The sequence below is a fragment of the Trachurus trachurus genome, assembly GCF_905171665.1.
Source record: "Trachurus trachurus genome assembly, chromosome: 2".
In the NCBI taxonomy this organism is placed as follows: domain Eukaryota; kingdom Metazoa; phylum Chordata; class Actinopteri; order Carangiformes; family Carangidae; genus Trachurus; species Trachurus trachurus.
This window is the reverse complement of record NC_139914.1, coordinates 14,693,192-14,713,837: the sequence shown is the minus strand read 5'-3', so window position 1 is coordinate 14,713,837 and position 20,646 is coordinate 14,693,192. Positions and strand designations below refer to the sequence as shown.

The 20,646-nt window shown below is 41.8% G+C and overlaps 1 protein-coding gene across 1 annotated transcript; it reads right to left on the bottom strand.

Moving 5' to 3' along the window:
* Positions 1 to 3,865: 3,865 nt before the first annotated feature.
* donson (DNA replication fork stabilization factor DONSON) lies at positions 3,866 to 20,194 on the bottom strand (the record flags this gene model as incomplete). The annotated part of the gene is made up of 11 exons (XM_083989427.1): positions 3,866 to 4,226; positions 6,094 to 6,163; positions 6,960 to 7,158; positions 11,131 to 11,307; positions 12,234 to 12,342; positions 13,000 to 13,102; positions 13,240 to 13,315; positions 15,716 to 15,894; positions 17,453 to 17,653; positions 18,462 to 18,536; positions 19,703 to 20,194. 11 exons carry the CDS (start codon positions 20,192 to 20,194, stop codon positions 3,946 to 3,948), a joined length of 1,962 nt encoding a protein of 653 aa, XP_083845553.1. The 3' UTR covers positions 3,866 to 3,945.
* Between the last annotated feature and the right edge of the window lie 452 nt (positions 20,195 to 20,646).

Genomic DNA, 20,646 nt, shown 5'->3' with positions numbered 1-20,646 from the left:
AATAACACTATAGAATTTATATTTTTGATAATAATCCTTTTACTAGACATGAAATATATTGTATTTGTAACATGTTGCAACCGTCCCCGGGCCCGGGGTCAGTTGCAACATCTGACTCCTTACACTCAAATGCAAATTGTGAATAATGTGGATTCTGTAATCATCTATTAATTGTGTTGGCTATTAACAGACAAATGTACGTTTATTGTATAAAAATTTGGTTTGTCTGATCCAAACCGTCTCTGAGTAAGAGAGCCAAATGCAAAAAGTGTTGCACCTGTCCCCGGTCTCCCCTACTGTATCTTCAAAGAAAGAATTGAACAGCCAGAGAACAGAGAATAAAGAGCACAAATCATATGTTTCATAGCTTTCTTATTATTGGAGTCACAGATACTTTGCATGTACTGTTCCGTTTCCCTTTGGAATGCCACAAAACAGGTTTAGAGTGACTACATTCAGCTTTGTGTGTGTGATATTTCCCTAATATTATTATCAAGTTTATGACATAGCTACAGTTCTTTCTGTTTCTTACTTTTGACATCGTGGACACCAAAAAGTACATTATTGTTCCAATCTAAAGAAAAGTCTGAGTCAATCTTCAATGTGATGTAACGCGTTACTTCTGTCCAGTAGGTGGCGGTGGAGTTACAGTTCCAAAACAGGTGCATCACAGTTTCAGGCTCAGACTCACACAGAGAACAATTCACACATATAATAGATCTTTCTTAATTTTTAACAAATAATGTCTGGCAGGCATGGACGTCGGAACTATTTTCTGAGAGGGGGTGCGGGATTTTTGTTGGGAGAGTCGGACGTTGTCTGAAAATTACCACCCCCCCCTCTTTCACACACAGCCACACACAGTGTGCCATTTCATCTCTCTTTTACGCACGCACGCAGCCATTGCGCATCACTGAAACAACTGAAGCTACTAGACCACAACACAACACACAGCCAGATGCAGCAGCTACACTCAGACATTCAGACAGGACAAAACCACTCAGCTTTAAGATAGAGACTAAACAATAGAAACAATGCCACGGCGGGCAGAATGCATTAAAAGAGACTTAGTGTTAACTACCTTTAGAAGAGTTGTGTGCAGCGGTGTGGCCATAAAGAACAGCGTCTTTCCACTGGGTCGGACACTTCCGGGTCCAGTCTCTCTCAAAGTCCAGCTGAAGCACCTGGACTTTTCTTTATGAAGCATTGCACATCTGTGGTCCGAAAACACCCAAAACAGATGTTTTCTGAAACGATGATGTCATATCACCGCTCTACCTGTACGGACACACACCTGTGTAGCTACAGCTACGTAACTTAACAGCTGACTACTGTCGCTCCCTCGGACGCTGCAGATGAATCTCGCCCGTTAAATCATTATCGACCGTCACATTTGCACTGACACGACTCCCATCAACATTTAATCCACTTGAAGGAGTTTGAATCCTGCGGGGAAGAAGCTTTCTGTCTTCTTCTCTGTTGTTAGTGTTTCTGTGTGGCAGCGCTACAGCGCCACACACGCTCCACACAGGCCTGGAGGAGGTACTACAGCGTTTTCTACTGACATGGTGGAGTGAAGCGCTACAGCAGCCTGACTCCATGATGCCAGGCTGCTGTATATCACCCCCCCCCCCCCCTAGTTCCTACGTCTATGCTGGCAGGGTAATATCTATGAATTAGTTTGTATGGATTAAAATACTATAATATGAATATATATAAGAAATGACGACATATCTCATCACTTGAAACATTCCTGACCATAAATGATATTGTTAATAACTTCTGCCCCTTGAACTTTGCGGCACCTGTGTCGTGCGATTTGATTGGCTGTTCGGCCGGCACGTGGACTGCACGTGATTTGAGCGCTAGTTAGTTAGCCAGGTAGCATAACGGACCGTTTTACTTTGTTATTCTAAAAAAAGAAAGAAAAAAAGGGTGAGAGTGGACAGTGGCGGTTCACAGACACCTTCCACCACCAGCCTGGAGGATCATACCCTCACTCTCACTCTCTCACACACACACACACACACACACACACATTTTAAAATAAAACAATTATAAAAACATCGCTGTCAGTAATAAATAAATTATAAATATTGTATTGCCTGTGTCTTTGTTTCGTTGTTTCGTCTTTTATTATTTTTTTTAATAATGGATCTGAGTCTTAAAGCAGGAGTGATATATTTGTGTTAATATAAGTCTTAAATAGTTATATCTTCCGACAGCAATCACTTACATAGAGTGTTTGGTCTGAAACACGGGTCTGTCAGTCACTCTGCTCTGCTCTGAGCCGAGGAGAAAACATTTATCGTATCCTACAGTTTTTATCCAATGAGGAGAGAGAACGGCATGCAGGGCTGTGTGTGCAGCCAAGGAACGCCGTGAATGTGGTGACGTAGGGACGAGGACTGTTATGGTGCGTTCAAGGAAACTCGTATTTTTCCGACCGTGAAGTGGTACCAGTTCGATCTGGTACGACTTCACGGGTCAGAAGTTACGAGTGGCCGTTATAGTGACTTTCACCGGTAAAACAGGTCGGAAAAACACGAGTGGGTTGCCTGGAACGCTACAAAGTCGTAAGTTGTGACTTGAAGCTGTAATTTCCGATTTCAAAAGCCTGCCTGGAACGCAGCATTAGCGAAAACGACCGGATCACTCACTTCTGCTTTCTTACAAAAAACAAACAGATCGCGCATTGGATCAATGTCACGGAGTAAAAGTACCGCTTCGTCTAATATACTCAAGTAAAAGTAACAAGTATGCTGAATTGAAACTACTCTTAGAAGTACAATTTATCCAAAAAGTTACTCAAGTAAATGTAGCGCGTTACTACCACCTCTGCATAAATGTAAGGTGTTAAAAATTAGAACCTCTTTTTGTACCTTTAAAAAGCAGATGCAGTGCTATAATAAAACACTATCTAGCTCTTGCAACAGAAAAGCTGTGAATATGTGCTCAATAAATACACAATAAAAGCTGGAATAAGTCTCCATGGTAACTGTGATTCATCATATTCGCCATTAAAATCCACAAAACTCTCAAGAAAACAGTTTTAATCAACAGCAGCACTCATACATCGACTTCCTCAGTGATCCAGTCCTGTCACAGTGCAACAATAATTTAATTCGATAAAAGTTGAACTGAAAGAGGGAGAAATAAAAATTCATAAGTCATATAAACATCCTATCTTATCTACATTAAAGGGATAGTTCAACATTTTGGCAAATTGGCCCATTGCCATAATCCCTATAGTCATAGCAGTAGGTTCGTTACCTTTAATTGTCGGTGCAAGCTGTTTTTAGAACGGCGGAGCAGAGCCGTGAGCTGCTCAGAGCTACGCTACGGAGGCTCATTATGGGATTTCTTGGTTTCCCTCATCAAACTCATCAAATACACAATCCAACAACTCCACAACGCTCTGGTGGACAAGTTGTGAGCTGCACATTCACCACGCTATGAGATAATAACACAACGTTACCACACAGAGTTGTTTTAGAGGGAAATTCATGCAAAACCACTGATGCACGTTGCCTTCAGGGACAGTTTTTCATCAACAGTCTCTGTATTTCCCCCCAAAACAACTCTGTGTGGTAACGTTGTGTTATTATCTCATAGCGTGGTGAATGTGCAGCTCACAACTTGTCCACCAGAGCGTTGTGGAGTTGTTGGATTGTGTATTTGATGAGTTTGATGATGAGGGAAACCAAGAAATCCCATAATGAGCCTCCGTAGCGTAGCTCTGAGCAGCTCACGGCTCTGCTCCGCCGTTCTAAAAACAGCTTGCACCGACAAATAAAGGTAACGAACCTACTGCTATGACTATAGGGATTATGGCAATGGGCCAATTTGCCAAAATGTTGAACTATCCCTTTAAAGATCCATTCAGAACAAGTCAGTCACATCTTTACAAACGGGTTAAAAACACAAAGCGATGCAGCAGTAGAATCAGTTCTTCCAGCTGTAGCTGTAGTTGTTCATGTGGAGGTGAGTCAGCGCGCTCTTCCCCAGAGCGGACGGCTGCTGCAGCTGCAGGACGGACGCAGGTTCGAGACCACAGCTGGACAGGTCGACCACCACAGGAGGAGATGCCTGAGGTTTGGTGTTGGTGTTGGACGTGTTCATCACAGCGGTGGGGTTGTGTGTGTACAGAGTAGCTGAGAAGTTTCCTTTCTGAGCCAGGCGGAGCAGCGTGGTGACGGCGTGGAGAGAGGAGGGGAGGATCGGTCCTGGAGGAAACAAGACGATAGGAAACTCCTTTGCAATATTTCAAATTTGGAGATACTGAATTTTAGGTCTTCACTGAATGTTAGTCACAATTATTACTATTAAAATAAACTGAATAAATAAAAAACATGGGATGTTTCATTCAGTGTGTTATGGACGTATACTGTATATATATATATACAGTTAAGGTCAAAATTATTAGCCCCCATGCAACTTTTTAACATTTCCCTAAAATAATGCCCAATGTTAGCAATATTCATAAAATTTTATTTAGTAAATCATTCATCAATGATATGACCCCATTTTGGTACACTTTGGGATGTGAAATAAATATTCAAGATTTATTTATGAACAATTTGGTAAAAATTGAGATGGTCAAAATTATTAGCCCTCTATGGGATTTTTTGCTTGCTTTTTCTGCTAACTCGGTTTGAAACCACACCTGAGCAGTCAAAAAACACAAGATTTCCAAAACTTTGGAGCGCAAAATAATCAGAGATGTCAACAAGAAACCCTGGAGCTCTGCAAAGACGATTGTTGCTGAACTGGCTTCATCTGGACATGATGTTTCATGCAAGACTGTTGTGAGGGATCTTCATCGTGGTGCATGCCCAAACAGCTCATGTGTAGTTTCATCAGACCAAAGCACAGACTTCCAAAACTCACCCTAATGTTTCAAATTGTCTCTGGCAAAGTTCAGTCCGACTTTGATGTGCTGCCGTGAGAGCAAAGGGGTTTTTCTTGGACGATGACCATTAAGTCCACCACCACCTGCGTCCTTTTGACTGCTCAGGTGTGGTTTCAAACCGAGTTAGCAGAAAAAGCAAGCAAAAAATCCCATAGAGGGCTAATAATTTTGACCATCTCAATTTTTACCAAATTGTTCATAAATAAATCTTGAATATTTATTTCACATTCCAAAGTGTACCAAAATGGGGTCATATCATTGATGAATGATTTACTAAATAAAATTTTATGAATATTGCTAACATTGGGCATTATTTTAGGGAAATGTTAAAAAGTTGCATGGGGGCTAATAATTTTGACCTTAACTGTATGTATATATATATATATATATATATATATATATATATATAGTATTAATTTCACTTGAATTAGTGACATAGGCCTTTAATAAACTCTCCCATGATATTCTAATGCAGCTGTACATCAGAAACAATAGCAGTGATAGGTACAGTATGCAGTTTAACTAGGCCACTGCATATAGACATACATCTACAGCTCTACTTTACACTGTTGATTTGTTGTTGTTGTCAGTGATTTTCAGCCTTCTGTGTTTACATTTGTCAGTTTTGATGATACAAGTCAGCGGTCCTGAAATGTGTGTTTCTCTTCTATAATCGCTTTGGGTAATGAGCACACATGTCGCGCATTTACATTGGAAGCTAATAGGTCGGCTGTTATCAGTATAATCAGAGACAACCATGAATGAGTTCGCCTCAGTTTCACGTGATTGTCACTGTCACTGTTAGAAAAACATTTTACTGACCCTCTGAACGATTCACACAAGTCACCTAATTGGTCATGAAAAAAGCGAGTTGCGCTTTTCGGCGCGCTGTTTGCATCCCTGATAAGTATTTAGCTGAAACTTAAATAACTAACTCTTTAACAAAATTTTATGATTGAATTAAAGTTCCTGTATTTTCCTTTTAACATATTATTTTGAACAATTATTAAAATTATTACTTTTGAAAGGTGAAGAACTATATGCAGAAATTGTTTTTATTACAACTAAAGAGGATACCAAGCACTCCATTAAAGGAAATAACACCTATGACACCAAGTATATAACTAACTGCGTATATATAAGAAGCAGTAAGACAAACTGTTGAGATGTAGATGAATTACCTCTGATCTCCAGACTGCTGATGTTGTGAAACACAGAACCGACCTGGCTCTTCACGTTCACACTGCGAGCCTGAAACACAAACACAGTCAGACACAACAACAACAACAACAGGTGTAGAAGTGTGTGTGTGTGCAGGGGCGTAGCACCACATTCTGGGCCCTGTACACTCATAATGTCAGTGGGCCCCTATCCATGCCAGTGCACGAAGCACAGAGTTGTTTTTGAGGTTAATTTATACAAAGCCGCCAAAGCGTGTTTCTGTGGGGGGCAGTTTTTCGGCAAGCAATCTCTTTTCGGCACTATACTGGCTTTGCATTTACCTCGAAAACAACTCAAAACGTTCTGTTATTATCTCATATCATATCTCCGCCAATCTAAAAATAGCTTGCACTGACAATTAAAGGTAACAAATCTACTCCTAAAACTATAGGGATTATGACATTGGGCCAATTTGCCAAAATGTTGAAATATCCCTTTAACAGTTGCTTCCCCTTATTCTGCCTTCTTTCTTTTTCTTTTTCTGATACCCCGATTTATGTTTTTTGGCTGGCATGATGAAAGCTAGCCTCATTCAATCTAGGCTCAATCAATCAATCAATCAATCAATCAATCAATCAATCAATCAATCAATCAATTAATCAATCAATCAATCAATCAATCTCTCAGTTGATGTTATCAATATATTTGAAATAAATTATGACACCAATTAATTGGGGGGGCCAATTCATTCAAAATAAAAACATCACACAAAAAAATAATAATTTCAGGATTTTCATGGGCCCTCTCCCTACTCAGGCCCTGGGTAGTCAAGTCCCCTTTTCCCCCTACTACCACGCCCATGTGTGTGTGTATACCATAATAATACCTTGAGTGAGTTGATGGTGGCCCCCCTGAAGGCGACCGGGGCCAGCAGCGTGGGGGGCAGCCCGGCCTGGGACCCTGCTGCTGCCACCAGACTCTTACAGTTGATGAGGAAGTTGATGAGGGTGAAGGTGTGTGAACCCTCCACACACACCACTGACTCAGGTTTATGGTCCAGACTCACAGCGTGGCCTTCTTTACGCCTAGAGACCGGGTCAAGGAGCTGCAACCGGGGTTTGGTGATACTGCGTCGAGTCTCATTCATGAAACGTGAGCAGCACAGATTTGTGTGTTAAACGCGTGCAGCAGAAATTTACGTGGATTTCCGCATTCATTAGGGATGTGAATCTTTGGGTGGCTCACGATTCGATTCGATTCCGATTTTGAGGGTCACGATTCGATTCAAAATCGATTTTCGATTCAACCGATTCGATTCAAAAATCGATTCGATTCTTGATTTTATTTTTGCGATTTTTAGTTTGCTTTATTAACACCAGACCATGTGAAAAAGATGAATGATGATGATATCTACAGACTATTATATCAGAAGCCATATTTCCTCCCAAAAAATGCACATCACATGTTTCAGATTTATTCAGCAGCAATATATTTGAACCATTTTAAAGTAAACTGCTACATGAAGCTGATTTTATAGGCTACTCTCTTTTCAAAAGCCTGGACTGAAGGGATGTGAATATTTGGGTGTCTATTCGATTCAAAATCAGTTCTCATGCACATGCACATAGACATGTATCACCTGTAACAAAGGCGCTGCTAAAAAAAAAAGAAAAAAAAAAAGACGGCACTACGCTCTCACGCCAGCTGACCTGCAGCCTGTCTGACTCTGCAGCGCCACAGAGGAGCTGCTGCTGCTGCTGCTGGTCCTCTCTCTTCAGTCTGCTGTTTGGCTGCACTTTGTATGAGTTTAAAAAAGTGAAGATCTAACGTCACCTGAGCACCGATCAGCTGATCCAGAGCGCAGTGGATGTGGCTGCTCAGCTGGAGCGCGTGTGTGTTTAACGGCAAAAAAAAAACAAAAAAACAAACAGCGATCGTCCTCTCGCCTCAATAGAGGGTCGGGTTGCTGATGTACACAAGCCTCGTCACAGACATTCAATAGAGCATTTAAATCAGATCAGTTAACGTTTGTAGGCGGTTAACGAGCGTCTTTTAGCGCCATGGCGTGCTGCAGCGCTGTGTACGGCGCTGTGAGGGCGCGTATTGAGACGGAGGAAAATTAATAAAAAATCGATTTTTGAAGATTATGAATCGATTCAGAATCTTAGAGAATAAGAATCTCGATTCTTACATGAATCGATTTTTTCCCCCACCCCTAGCATTCATCAATCTAATCTTTTAGTAGCTACTCACAAAATCTACACCTACTACTGACTGTGTGTAGCGCTTGTGTAAATGTAGAAATGCACAGAAATGTTGCTTGTCACAGCTGTAAATTACAATTTTATTTAGCATTAGTGCTCCCTCTCATGTTAAAATTACGTCGATGCTTCTGAAACATGTAATTTAAACATGACAAAGTAGGGCTGGGCGATATGGTGATATTAGATGGTGAAGTTAGAGTGTGTAGACGATCTAACCAAGAGGTAGCCAAAACTGCAACTATTTAGATTAAAATCTGTTTAGAAAGGTTCTTTGGCCTAAACTCTCTGTTTTTCTTTTTTCAATTTAAGATGGTGATAAAATCGAAATCGTGACTTTATTTTTAAAAAATCGTGATATGATATTTTTGCCATATCGCCCACCCCTATGACAAAGGATTAGAAATATTTGGAGAGAGAGACGTTTTAGGGATTAGACACGCACAAACACGTCAAGGCTCCATCTAATGATGAAAATAATATGATATAAAAACGTATATAACTTCATGTGTTGATATAACCATGCTCCTCTACTGAGGTAGCTGAGGCTGTGAAGAGCCTCCCCCTTCTGTGGCTGCTGTAGCTCTGTAGTTACGTGTATTTTTTATTTTCGTTTTTTTAATTTCATGTTTCATATCGAACTGTTCTGGGTTTTCTAAGATAGGATACTTAAAGGGATAGTTCAACATTTTGGCAAATTGGCCCATTGCCATAATCGCTATAGTCATAGCAGTAGGTTCATTACCTTTAATTGTAGGTGTAAGCTATTTTCAGTACGGCGGAGCGCAGCAGCAGGCTGCTCAGAGCTACGCTATGGAGGCTAATGGAATTTCTTGGTTTCCCTCATTAAACTCATCAAATTCAACATCCCAAAACTCCACAGCGCTTTTGTAGACAAGTTGTGACCTGCACAACCACCACGCTATGAGATAATGACGGAACGATACGAAACGGAGCCGTTTTCGAGGTAAATACAGGGTAAATACGGAGACTGCTTGCTGAAAAACTGTCCCTGAACGCAACGCGCATCAGCGGTTTTGTATGAATTTACCTCGAAAACGGCTCCGTTTCGTATCGTTCCGTCATTATCTCATAGCGTGGTGGTTGTGCAGCTCACAACTTGTCTACAAAAGCGCTGTGGAGTTTTGGGATGTTGAATTTGATGAGTTTAATGAGGGAAACCAAGAAATTCCCTTAGCCTCCATAGCGTAGCTCTGAGCAGCCTGCTGCTGCGCTCCGCTGTACTAAAAGTAGCTTACACCTACAATTAAAGGTAACGAACCTACTGCTATGACTATAGCAATTATGGCAATGGGCCAATTTGCCAAAATGTTGAACTATCCCTTTAATTCACTTCAGGATCTCCTTATATGGCTATTCATGTATGGAGATCTATGCTAATGGCTGATCACCGGGGGCGTGTTGTTAGTTTACGATGGGTTGGCATTCATCATCTTACACACGTGTTTACGATCAAATCTGAGTTTCCTGCACCGTTCATGAATCTGGAGTAGAGTTTTAGTAGAGTGAGCTTTTATGTGCAAATCTACACACAGATTTACTCACGTTTCATGAATGAGACCCGATGACAGTGGCCCTCATTTATCAAACTTGCGCAGGATCTGGTGTAGATTCTGGTGTAAATATCAGTGTACGCCAAGTGTCACGTGTGATTTACTAAAAGTGTGTACGCTGCTGATTTCGGCGTAGAACCGGCGTGGTGGTGATAAATCCGGCGGCTGAAAACGAGCGTAATTTAAATGTCACGCCCCAATATATTCCTGCTTTAGAGGCGTCGCCCTGCCCCTTTTACCACATGGAGACACGGAAGACGGCCAAGAAGAGACTTTACCAACATTACCGCGTTGAACAGGGAGAGGGCGGCAACATTAACTATCTGGACATTGATAGATTGATAGTTTTTGTGATTGATAAGCATCATCCCGGTGGATGGAGGCTGCAGACGCACGTGTCACCGACCACGTCAGGAAACCCAGCGACCTCATGAAATGCTGCTGCAGTTTACTAAACACAAGTGACTGAGGAGAAATCATATAGGCATATTACTGCTGCGAACGTGACTTTATACCCATCAGCACCGCTGGCATGGTTCAGCTGATGGAGGGATGTGAAACACCGGCCCGATGTCCCGCTGACAGGTCCCGGTGACGGGGGATAAAAAAAACACTCCGCCGCGGAGATCAGCTGGACCTGGACAGGTAGCGGAGCCCCCCCCCCCCCCCCGCCGGCTCCGGTGTCCGGCAGAGAGAGAGACTGAGGAGCCGTCCGGTCATGCTCTGGTGCTGCAGATGTTGGAAGTTTGTGTGTGTGATCTACAATAACAGGTCTGTCTGTCATTGACTGTTTCTGTTTACACAGCTGATTAACGAGCATCTGTCACGTCGTGGTTTTTAATTCATCTCAGTTGCCCAAAATAAAACTCGAGTTATATTTTCAACACGGACTTGGTTTTATCGTTTCTTTTGGCTACTTTTTTTTAATCTTTTTATCAATATAAACAACAACAACATGTGGTCCACATCGCTGCGTTATTAGACTATGGTTTAATAATCATTCTGACACAGCAGCACTCCTTCCTGCATGTTCTACGCTGGTTCCAAATGTGCGTACACCTGGTCAGAGCTGGCGTGAGATTTGTGCGTACCGTACGCTCACGCTCAGATTAATAAATGCCGATCCTTGCGGTGAATTTGGTGTACACCCATTTTTTTGGTGTACGCAAGTTTCATAAATGAGGGCCAGTGTGAGTAAAGAGAAGCGCAGCAGAAAGGATACAGTTGTATACTGATGCTGTCTGGCTTCTTGATCTTGTCCTGGACGCCCATCTCCTTCAGCCACGAGAAGCCGTTATCATCATCATCATCATCTTCATCATCATCATCATGGTTGTTGCTGCATGCCTCCTCTTCCTCAGCTGCCCGACAGCCCACAGCTGCTTTCAGCTCACAACACCTGCAGCAACAGACAAACCGTTACATCCAGTTAACTAAATCCTGAGGCAAGGCAAGGCAATTTTATTTGTATAGCCCGTTTTTACAAACAGTTTGTCTCAAAGGGCTTTACATGGCATCGTAACAACATCCTCTGTCCTTAGACCCTCACATCGACTGAGGAAAAACTCCATGGAAACCCTTTTAACAGGGAAAACCAGGAGAAACCTCAGGGTGAGCAACAGAGGAGGGATCCCTCACCCAGGACGGGCAGACGTGCAATAGATGTTGTTACAGACAAGAAAACAGTTTACAGTTTGTCACAGAATGTGCGGAATATGGAAATGTTAGCAGGGGTTGATGAAGGCAGTCTCTAGTGAGGGGGGGGCAGGGAGAGCCGGTCAGCTCGATGGGAGGACTGGGTGGCAGACTGGTCCATGGGAAGGGAGGGGAGGCCGGTCTAACGGCAGGGGAAGGGGTGGGAGGGGGGCGATGTAGGCGGCGGCTGGTGCAGAGAGATGGAGCTCCGGTGGATCTGCGGAAACACAGAGAGAGTGCGAGACACCAAGGCCAAACTACAAAGTACAACAGAAAATGACAGTTCAAAAATATACTGAGGAGAGGAGAGGAGGAGAGGGGAGGAGAGGAGAGGAGGAGAGGAGAGGGGAGGAGAGGGGAGGAGAGGAGAGGGGAGGAGAGGAGAGGAGAGGAGGAGAGGAGGAGAGAGGAGGAGAGAGGAGGAGAGGAGAGGGCAAGCTTACAGCACCTGGTATTCCCAGGCGGTCTCCCATCCAAGTACTAACCAGGCCCGACCCTGCTTAGCTTCCGAGATCGGACGAGATCGGGCGTGCTCAGGGTAGTATGGCCGTAAACTGAGATGATGTGTTAATCTGTTAATCTGGGCTCGTGCTGCGTTCAGGGAAGCTACGGAAAACACACTTCACTTACTCCTCAGCTTTGACTTTGTGCTCGTCCTCGTCTCCTCCCTGGTGCTGCAGACTCAGTTCATCCCTGTTCTTCTTCTCCTCCTCCACTAGAGGGAGACTGAACTCTATACCTGCACCACAGGTCAACACGTCAACACGTCAACAGGTCAACACGTCAATATCCACATTACTTTTCTTAAAAATTTTAAAATCTTATACTTTTTACATCAAGGACCCTAAATTGACACACATTAGACCATGGACCCCCATTGGACAAAAGTTTGAAGCAAACACCAGAAATACAATACCAGAAAATATTTGTTCCGAGACTGAATAAAGTTTTGTACATTCAAATTAGGGCCAATGGTGTGAATTCTTGGAAATATTATATAGAGAAATTTCTGGGAAAGTGGTAAAATTTCTCCAAAAACATTTCTAGAAAGAAGTGGTACAATCCTCCAAAAAAAGTAAAGAAAAAAAGAAAAAAAAGTTTAAAAACAAAATCTAATAATCTTTTTTATTTCCTTTTTTTTTTATTTTTAAATGAATCCCCTTCATCTGTCTATTTTTCATCTTGAGATACATAAGTCAATACAATTTAAATGACCCTTTTTATGTAAACGTGTAAATGTGTAAGATGTCTGATGTGTTCTATGTTCAAAATGAGAAAAATCAATAAAGAGAGTTGGAAAAAAATAAAAAATAAAAAAATAAATCTAGAAAAAGTGGTACAATTTCTAAAAATAAAGAAAGAATTGATGATGCGTTTAAGGACTTGAGCTCCTCACCCTCGGCCTTCATGGCCTCTCTGAGGCCGCGCGTCGTCGGGGAGATCAGCGCCGTGATGTTGTTGCTGCCGCCGAGACCGGCCGCCCTGAACAACACCGTGAACTGACACAACAAGAAACATTATTGGGATTTTTTTTTTTAATTCAGTAAAAAAAACACCAGATATATTGTTGCTGTCAGGAAAAAAAAAAAAATGATAAGAATTGTTTTTTTTTTTTACAGTTTTATGCAGCAGCTACCTGGTAAGAGCAGAGGTAGAAGTACGGACACAGTCTGGTCTTCAGGAGACTGTAGAGAGACGACAGACTCACCGACCTGTGGACGACATGAAGACAATCACTGTTAAAGGGATAGTTCAACATTTTGGCAAATTGGCCCATTGCCATAATCGCTATAGTCATAGCAGTAGGTTCATTACCTTTAATTGTAGGTGTAAGCTATTTTCAGTACGGCGGAGCGCAGCAGCAGGCTGCTCAGAGCTACGCTATGGAGGCTAATGGAATTTCTTGGTTTCCCTCATTAAACTCATCAAATTCAACATCCCAAAACTCCACAGCGCTTTTGTAGACAAGGTGTGAGCTGCACAACCACCACGCTATGAGATAATGACGGAACGATACGAAACGGAGCCGTTTTCGAGGTAAATACAGGGTAAATACGGAGACTGCTTGCTGAAAAACTGTCCCTGAACGCAACGTGCATCAGCGGTTTTGTATGAATTTACCTCGAAAACGGCTCCGTTTCGTATCGTTCCGTCATTATCTCATAGCGTGGTGGTTGTGCAGGTCAAAACTTGTCTACAAAAGCGCTGTGGAGTTTTGGGATTTTGTATTTGATGAGTTTGATGAGGGAAACCAAGAAATTCCCTTAGCCTCCATAGCGTAGCTCTGAGCAGCTCACGGCTCTGCTCCGCTGTACTAAAAATAGCTTACACCTACAATTAAAGGTAACGAACCTACTGCTATGACTATAGCAATTATGGCAATGGGCCAATTTGCCAAAATGTTGAACTATCCCTTTAAATAAATTGGTTGAATTTTAAATTGTATTAACACATTATGTTACAACAATTCACTCCTATTGTTTTGTGGCTTCTTTTAACAACCTCCAACGTACTTTTCCTGATGTTTTTCAAGATATTTAGGCAAGATATTCAGTCCTTATTGTCTCCCCCTCGTGCTGATGAATACTCGAGAGTTTTTTATTCCTCAAAGTGCATCTAGAGACCCGGGAGGCCGGTTCGTTGTCCAACCAAAACTTTATATGAGAATAATAGCGCCCGACACAAAAACTTTCATAAAACTACACAAAAACCATTTAATATTCCGCCATACTCCTCATCCGCTGCAATCCAAGTGTCCTGAAGGGAGATAGTCCAGAGTTTACTGGAAACTACCTCATTTAGGACATTTTTACAGCCTCAACAGTCCTGTGTTGAATCTGCCTGGGGCCTCATTTATCAAAGAGCGTGTAAAAGTCCTCTTAAATTTTCAGTACGACGGAAAGGCAAAATGTGCGTACGACCAAAAAATATACACTCTTTTCAGATCTATCAAACTCCGCGTACACACGGCTGCACGGTATTTCCCTTGATAAATCACACCGGACCTGAGAAAAGCGTGGATGAGAACATGCCTCATACCCAGCCCCCTAAACGGCCCCACACAACCATATATGGTCAATGCAAAACAGTACGTGCATATTAAGTAGCCATGTGTACTCTGGAAACGTGTGGAATGACGTCAGTGGAAGACGGTGAAGACAATAGAGGACGGAGAGCGGAGAAAGAAGCGGAATTTCTCTGAAAGCGAGACACACGGTAACACGGCAATATCAGTCAGAAACATCATCTTGCATTGAAAGGCTTCAATAAAAACAAAAAACTCCCAAATCTAAATGAAACAGAGCAGAAAGAAGAAGAATCATATTTATTCTGCTCCTTATTTTAGATTATGTCATAATAATTTAAAGCAGGTCATCATCAAACAGTGTCCGCGCTCCTCTCTCCCTCTCATACTGCAGTTCTCTGACTCTGCAGCGGTGTCGCCAATTCCTCCTAGTCTTCAAAAAGTGTGTAAATGCCGGTACGCCATGGTCAGACTGGTCGTAAATTTCGGCACTTTCTCCCGACAGGTTTTGGTTTGATAGATCCCAAATTAGGCGGAGAAAAGTGCGTACGCACAAAATGGGGGAAAGAGCGTGTAAAAAAACGTGTATCCACAATGATAAATGAGGCCCCTGGTGCGTATTCACGCGGTGAGATACAACACAGGACTGTTGAGGCTGTAAAAATGTCCTAAATGAGGTAGTTTCCAGTAAACTCTGGACTATCTCCCTTCAGGACACTTGGATTGCAGTGGACGAGCAGTGTGGAGGAATATTAAATGTTTGTTGTGTAGTTTTATGGATGGGGAATTCCCCCCATCTAGCGGTGCGGTTGCATATCGGAACGTATTCTTGATGTTGCATTCACGTGAAATCGGACAAACAAGCGTCCACTTATGTATTTGTAACGACTTGTAACAACTCATTCTAAGGAACCAGAAAGCTTTCATTTGTCTGCAGCTGTGATTCCACTTCAGTGAAATACAGATTTATGAAAGCAACATTTGATTTTTGATCATAAAAAGCCAAATAAGTTACAGACTGGGGCTTTAAGGAGCTGTTAGAAACTACTCCCTCTCCTCTCCTCCAGTGTGGTTGGTGTGGACTCACCATTCGCTCATGAGGCTCTGCTGCAGCGCTGCATCCTGGGCCCAGGGGGTGCACTTCCCCGTGAAGCTGCGCTCGGCGTTGATCCGGGGGAAGAGGGAGAGCCAGGGGAGGGAGGGATGCTGCCAGTAGACCAGACTCTGCTGGAAGGAGCAGCGCAGCGCCGAGCACGACCGGGGGTCCTAGAGACCACAAGGATCACACTTAGTGATGCTTCCTCAACACTCACACTGACATCACGTGTGATTAGGGTGGCAAAGGGGCGGATTTATGGGAATTTATGGGAATTAACTGGAAATTGGGGGTAATTTAAACAAACTGTATCATATCCAAACATAAATGCAAATATTTAGTTTTGTCATAAGCAGACATCCATGTAAAATAATACAATTAAAAAACATTTCAACAGATTTATTTGTGAGTAGAACTTTATCAAGTTTTAATTCTTGTATGAGAACAATCAGTTATTTTACTAAACAACAAAAACATAATTAAAAAAAAAAGTAAGCAGTGTGCTGTGTGCATGTGATTGAGGAATAGCATAGATATTCAAGTGTATTTGCATTAAATCTGGTTGTTTTAGCCAAGATTATGCTACAATATATTTCCCCCAACTATATTTAAGTTCCCTGTTAAGGGCCAACCTTAAATTTGGTAAATTTCGGATTTATTCCTGTTTATTCCCATTAATTCCCATATATTCCCATAAATTCCCATGGAAAGTTTCCAACTTTGAAAATTTCCGGAATTTTGCAACCCTATCCACCTTTTTCTGAACGTCAAAAACGTAGCCTGTTTTGCCGGTTTTGCTCTTCCGATGGAATTTTATGGAAAACTCATGGATCATCACAGCAGCTTTTAAAGGGATAGTTCAACATTTTGGCAAATTGGCCCATTGCCATAATCGCTATAGTCATAGCAGTAGGTTCATTACCTTTAATTGTAGGTGTAAGCTATTTTCAGTACGGCGGAGCGCAGCAGCAGGCTGCTCAGAGCTACGCTATGGAGGCTAATGGAATTTCTTGGTTTCCCTCATTAAACTCATCAAATTCAACATCCCAAAACTCCACAGCGCTTTTGTAGACAAGTTGTGAGCTGCACAACCACCACGCTATGAGATAATGACGGAACGATACGAAACGGAGCCGTTTTCGAGGTAAATACAGGGTAAATACGGAGACTGCTTGCTGAAAAACTGTCCCTGAACGCAACGCGCATCAGCGGTTTTGTATGAATTTACCTCGAAAACGGCTCCGTTTCGTATCGTTCCGTCATTATCTCATAGCGTGGTGGTTGTGCAGCTCACAACTTGTCTACAAAAGCGCTGTGGAGTTTTGGGATTTTGTATTTGATGAGTTTGATGAGGGAAACCAAGAAATTCCATTAGCCTCCATAGTGTAGCTCTGAGCAGCCTGCTGCTGCGCTCCGCCGTACTGAAAATAGCTTACACCTACAATTAAAGGTAATGAACCTACTGCTATGACTATAGGGATTATGGCAATGGGCCACCTTGCCAAAATGTTGAACTATCCCTTTAACAGTGGATATCACACAGACTGACATCATCCGTGTTAAAAGCAGCGTTAATAGATCCATGCGTTTACCGCAACTATGACAACGACTGAAAACCATGGAAACATAAACGTACAATTCCACCAAACCGGCAAAACTGGAAGCCGGTTTTGACCATAGATGACATTTGGAAACTTGTGGATACAACACAAAATAACACTACCGTACCTGCAGGCCCTGAGGGAGCGGTGTGAACTGGGCTCTGCAGTGCTGGCTCAGCCCCTGAGCTTCCTCCTGGGCTTTAGGCTGCTCGGCCCAGGACAGAGACAGAGGAGACGTGAAGAGGAGGCGCGTCTTCATGCTCCAGTCTGCTGGGTACTCCATCACCACAGAGGGAGCTACAGCAGCAGAGGAGAGGGCTGGAGGACTCTGGAGAGAGGAGGAGAGGATGATGAACACCTGAACATGTACAACCAGAACATACATGGAAAGCTACAGGGGCCAAAACCTCTTTCTGGGGTCGTTTTGCTGGCGAAATTATGTAAATGCAAATATTTAGCTACTACAATGGCATAAATAGTCATACAACTACAACATTTGGCAGAGAGTATCTTGACACATGGGGGAGGCATGAAAAAAAGATTCTGGGGTTTGTTGCAACTTGATTTTAAGATGTCACCCTCAACATCCCAAAAAAGACCCAAAAAATGTAGTTTTTCACAATAGGTGTTGCATTGTTTGGAGACAGCCTGTAGCTTTCCAGTAGCTAGTAGAATCTAGATCTTGGACTCAGATGGAAGCTTATGAATTAAGGAAGTTTTCTATATACATGTTAGGCATAGATATTCTCCATAAAGTGCTGAAAAATAATAATTTCCATAGGAATTTGTCAGGCGAACAGTACTTTTTTTGGTCTTTTTTGGGATGTTGAGGGTGATATCTTAAAATCGAGTTGCAACAAACCCCAGAATCTTTTTTTCCTGCCTCCCCCTATGTGTCAAGATACTCTCTGCCAAATGTTATAGTTGTATGACTATTTATGCCATTGTAGTACCTAAATATTTGCATTTACATCATTTCGCCAGCAGAATGACCCCAGAAAGGGGTTTTGGTTTTAATCCTTGAAGTTCCTAGATATCATTTCTGGTGTCAAACCTTTTACAACGCTCCAAGTCTGTTTTTTTTTTGCTTTGCCCCCTGGGTAATAGAGACTAGAATAAAAAGGACAGGGACAAACCTTCAGCAGTAGAGCTTTAACATCGTCCTCTTCCTCTTCAAACAGGGAGTCGTCCTCAGAGAAGGTCAAGCTCCTCTACAGCAGAGGACAGAGGACAAACACTCATCACTACATGTCCACTGCTTGGCTGAATAAAAAATAATGTTTTGTAAGAGTGTAACATTATTGGAAATACACAAACACAGTTCAACAGTTGTGTGCTTTACATTTTGTTTTACCAAACAAGCTAATGACTAGCTGTCATTTAGCTAACTCACATTTACCAAACTAAATAATGTGATATCATCATGATGATCAAATATGTATCATAGTTAAAGCTAAGCCTGTGTGACGTTCAAGTCTATATTATTGTTGTGTTTATAACTTTTAAAAGTACAAACAACATTCAGGATAAATGCTGACACAACTGAACAACTAATAATAAGAATAAAAAAACATGATATAATATAATTTAAAAGGTCAGAAGAAAGAAAACGACAAAATAAAATATTATTATGGAATCTAAAGAAAAATAACACAATAAAAAGACAAATATATATACATATATATATATATATATTTTATCTTTCACAAAATGTTTCTTAAAAGCATCTCTACATGTATGATAGTCATTCTTTTCTTTTTCTTGAGTTAAAATATTCTTGCTGTGTTCTTTAGGAATAAATATGAGCATTTTTCCTTGATTATTATTATCATTCAAGGTCTGAAAAGACTTGATATTTTTGTTATTTAGACTATAAAAGCTCTAAATGATTTTTTCCAATTTTGGGAGAAATGTTGTTGGTAGAATACAACAAAACAAAAAATTAATTGAATTTTACTCAAACATATATCTATAAATAGTAAAACCAGAGAAACTGATCATTTTGGGAATGGTCTCTTAATTTTTTCCAGAGCTGTATAATATGACAAAATAAGTGTTGAGCAGATGGATATTAATTTATGTTGATTTTCAGCGATTTTATTATTATGAATAAACAGATTTTTTTTGCATTTGAACACCATATATATTAGCTATAGTTAGAATAGTGGACTAGAAAGTCTCTCAAAATGTCCTATGGAGCTGGAAGAGAGGGTAATATCGCGATAGTTGCCAAAGTCTATTTAATAGTGATGCTATCTGCTATGCTGTCCTCTATCTGTCTGAAACACAATGTTACTTATAAGTTTAAACACCGACTTTAGTGAACTGTTAGAGAGTGTAATATACTACAATAACATGTAGTTAGTAAGTTACAGACCTTGCTGGAGATCTCGCGGTGTTGCTGTTTCTCTGCTTCAGTCAAACTTGCTCTGAAAGATAAAACTCCTTCTTCTCCCTCCCGGTCTCTGTGTGTTGCCATGGCCGCCTCTCCGTCGCTCTCCGTCGGCCTCTTCACCTGACAACCGTCGCTAACGTTGCTCTTACCCTCCGTGTTGTCATCGTCCTTGTGAATCACAAACTTCCTCTTGGGGCTGCGAGTGTTTTCAATGTTTGCGAACGGGTTTCTCCGTTTTATTCCTCCTCCTCCTCCTCCGGAGCTCTGGCGGTTGAACAGCGGCCCCGGGGAGAAGGGCCGAAGCCCCGCCGGAGAAGAGGCGCTCTGCCCGGCGGTAGAGGCAGAGTCCTGTCCGCTCGGGCTGGAGGACACACCACCACCACCAGCGGCTTCGCTTCGAGCTCTTTTCCGCCTCATTCGCATGATTTCCGCCGGTCTCTTGAAGCTGGGTGAATATCCTTTCTGCTGAGACATGTTGTCACCGACTAACGGCTGAATTCAGGTCAGAACTAAGGAGAAAACTGGACTGAACTCGCCGTTGTTTCTCTGGTTTGCGCCTTTCGAACCAAACAAATTAGGCGCGTTACGTGCGTAGCGTGATGACGTACAGAGTTAGACGACGTGTTGCGTTTACGTCCATGGGAAAACTGAGCATCGGAATAGATACAGACTCAGATCATGGATGTATTATGGCCTATGTAAGTTATTGTGGCTGAATTTGTCTTAATTTATGTTACATTGTTAAAAAAATTCATGTTGTCTTAGTTGTTAAATGTTGTTCTTTGACAATATTTGAATTTTTTCATTGCTATTTTATATTTTTGTGTATTTTATTAGGCCTACAGTACATTTACGCACTGATCATTAAACGAACAAATCAGAGGTTAAATATACTCTGAGTGAAATGTTTGGCTACTCTACCCACC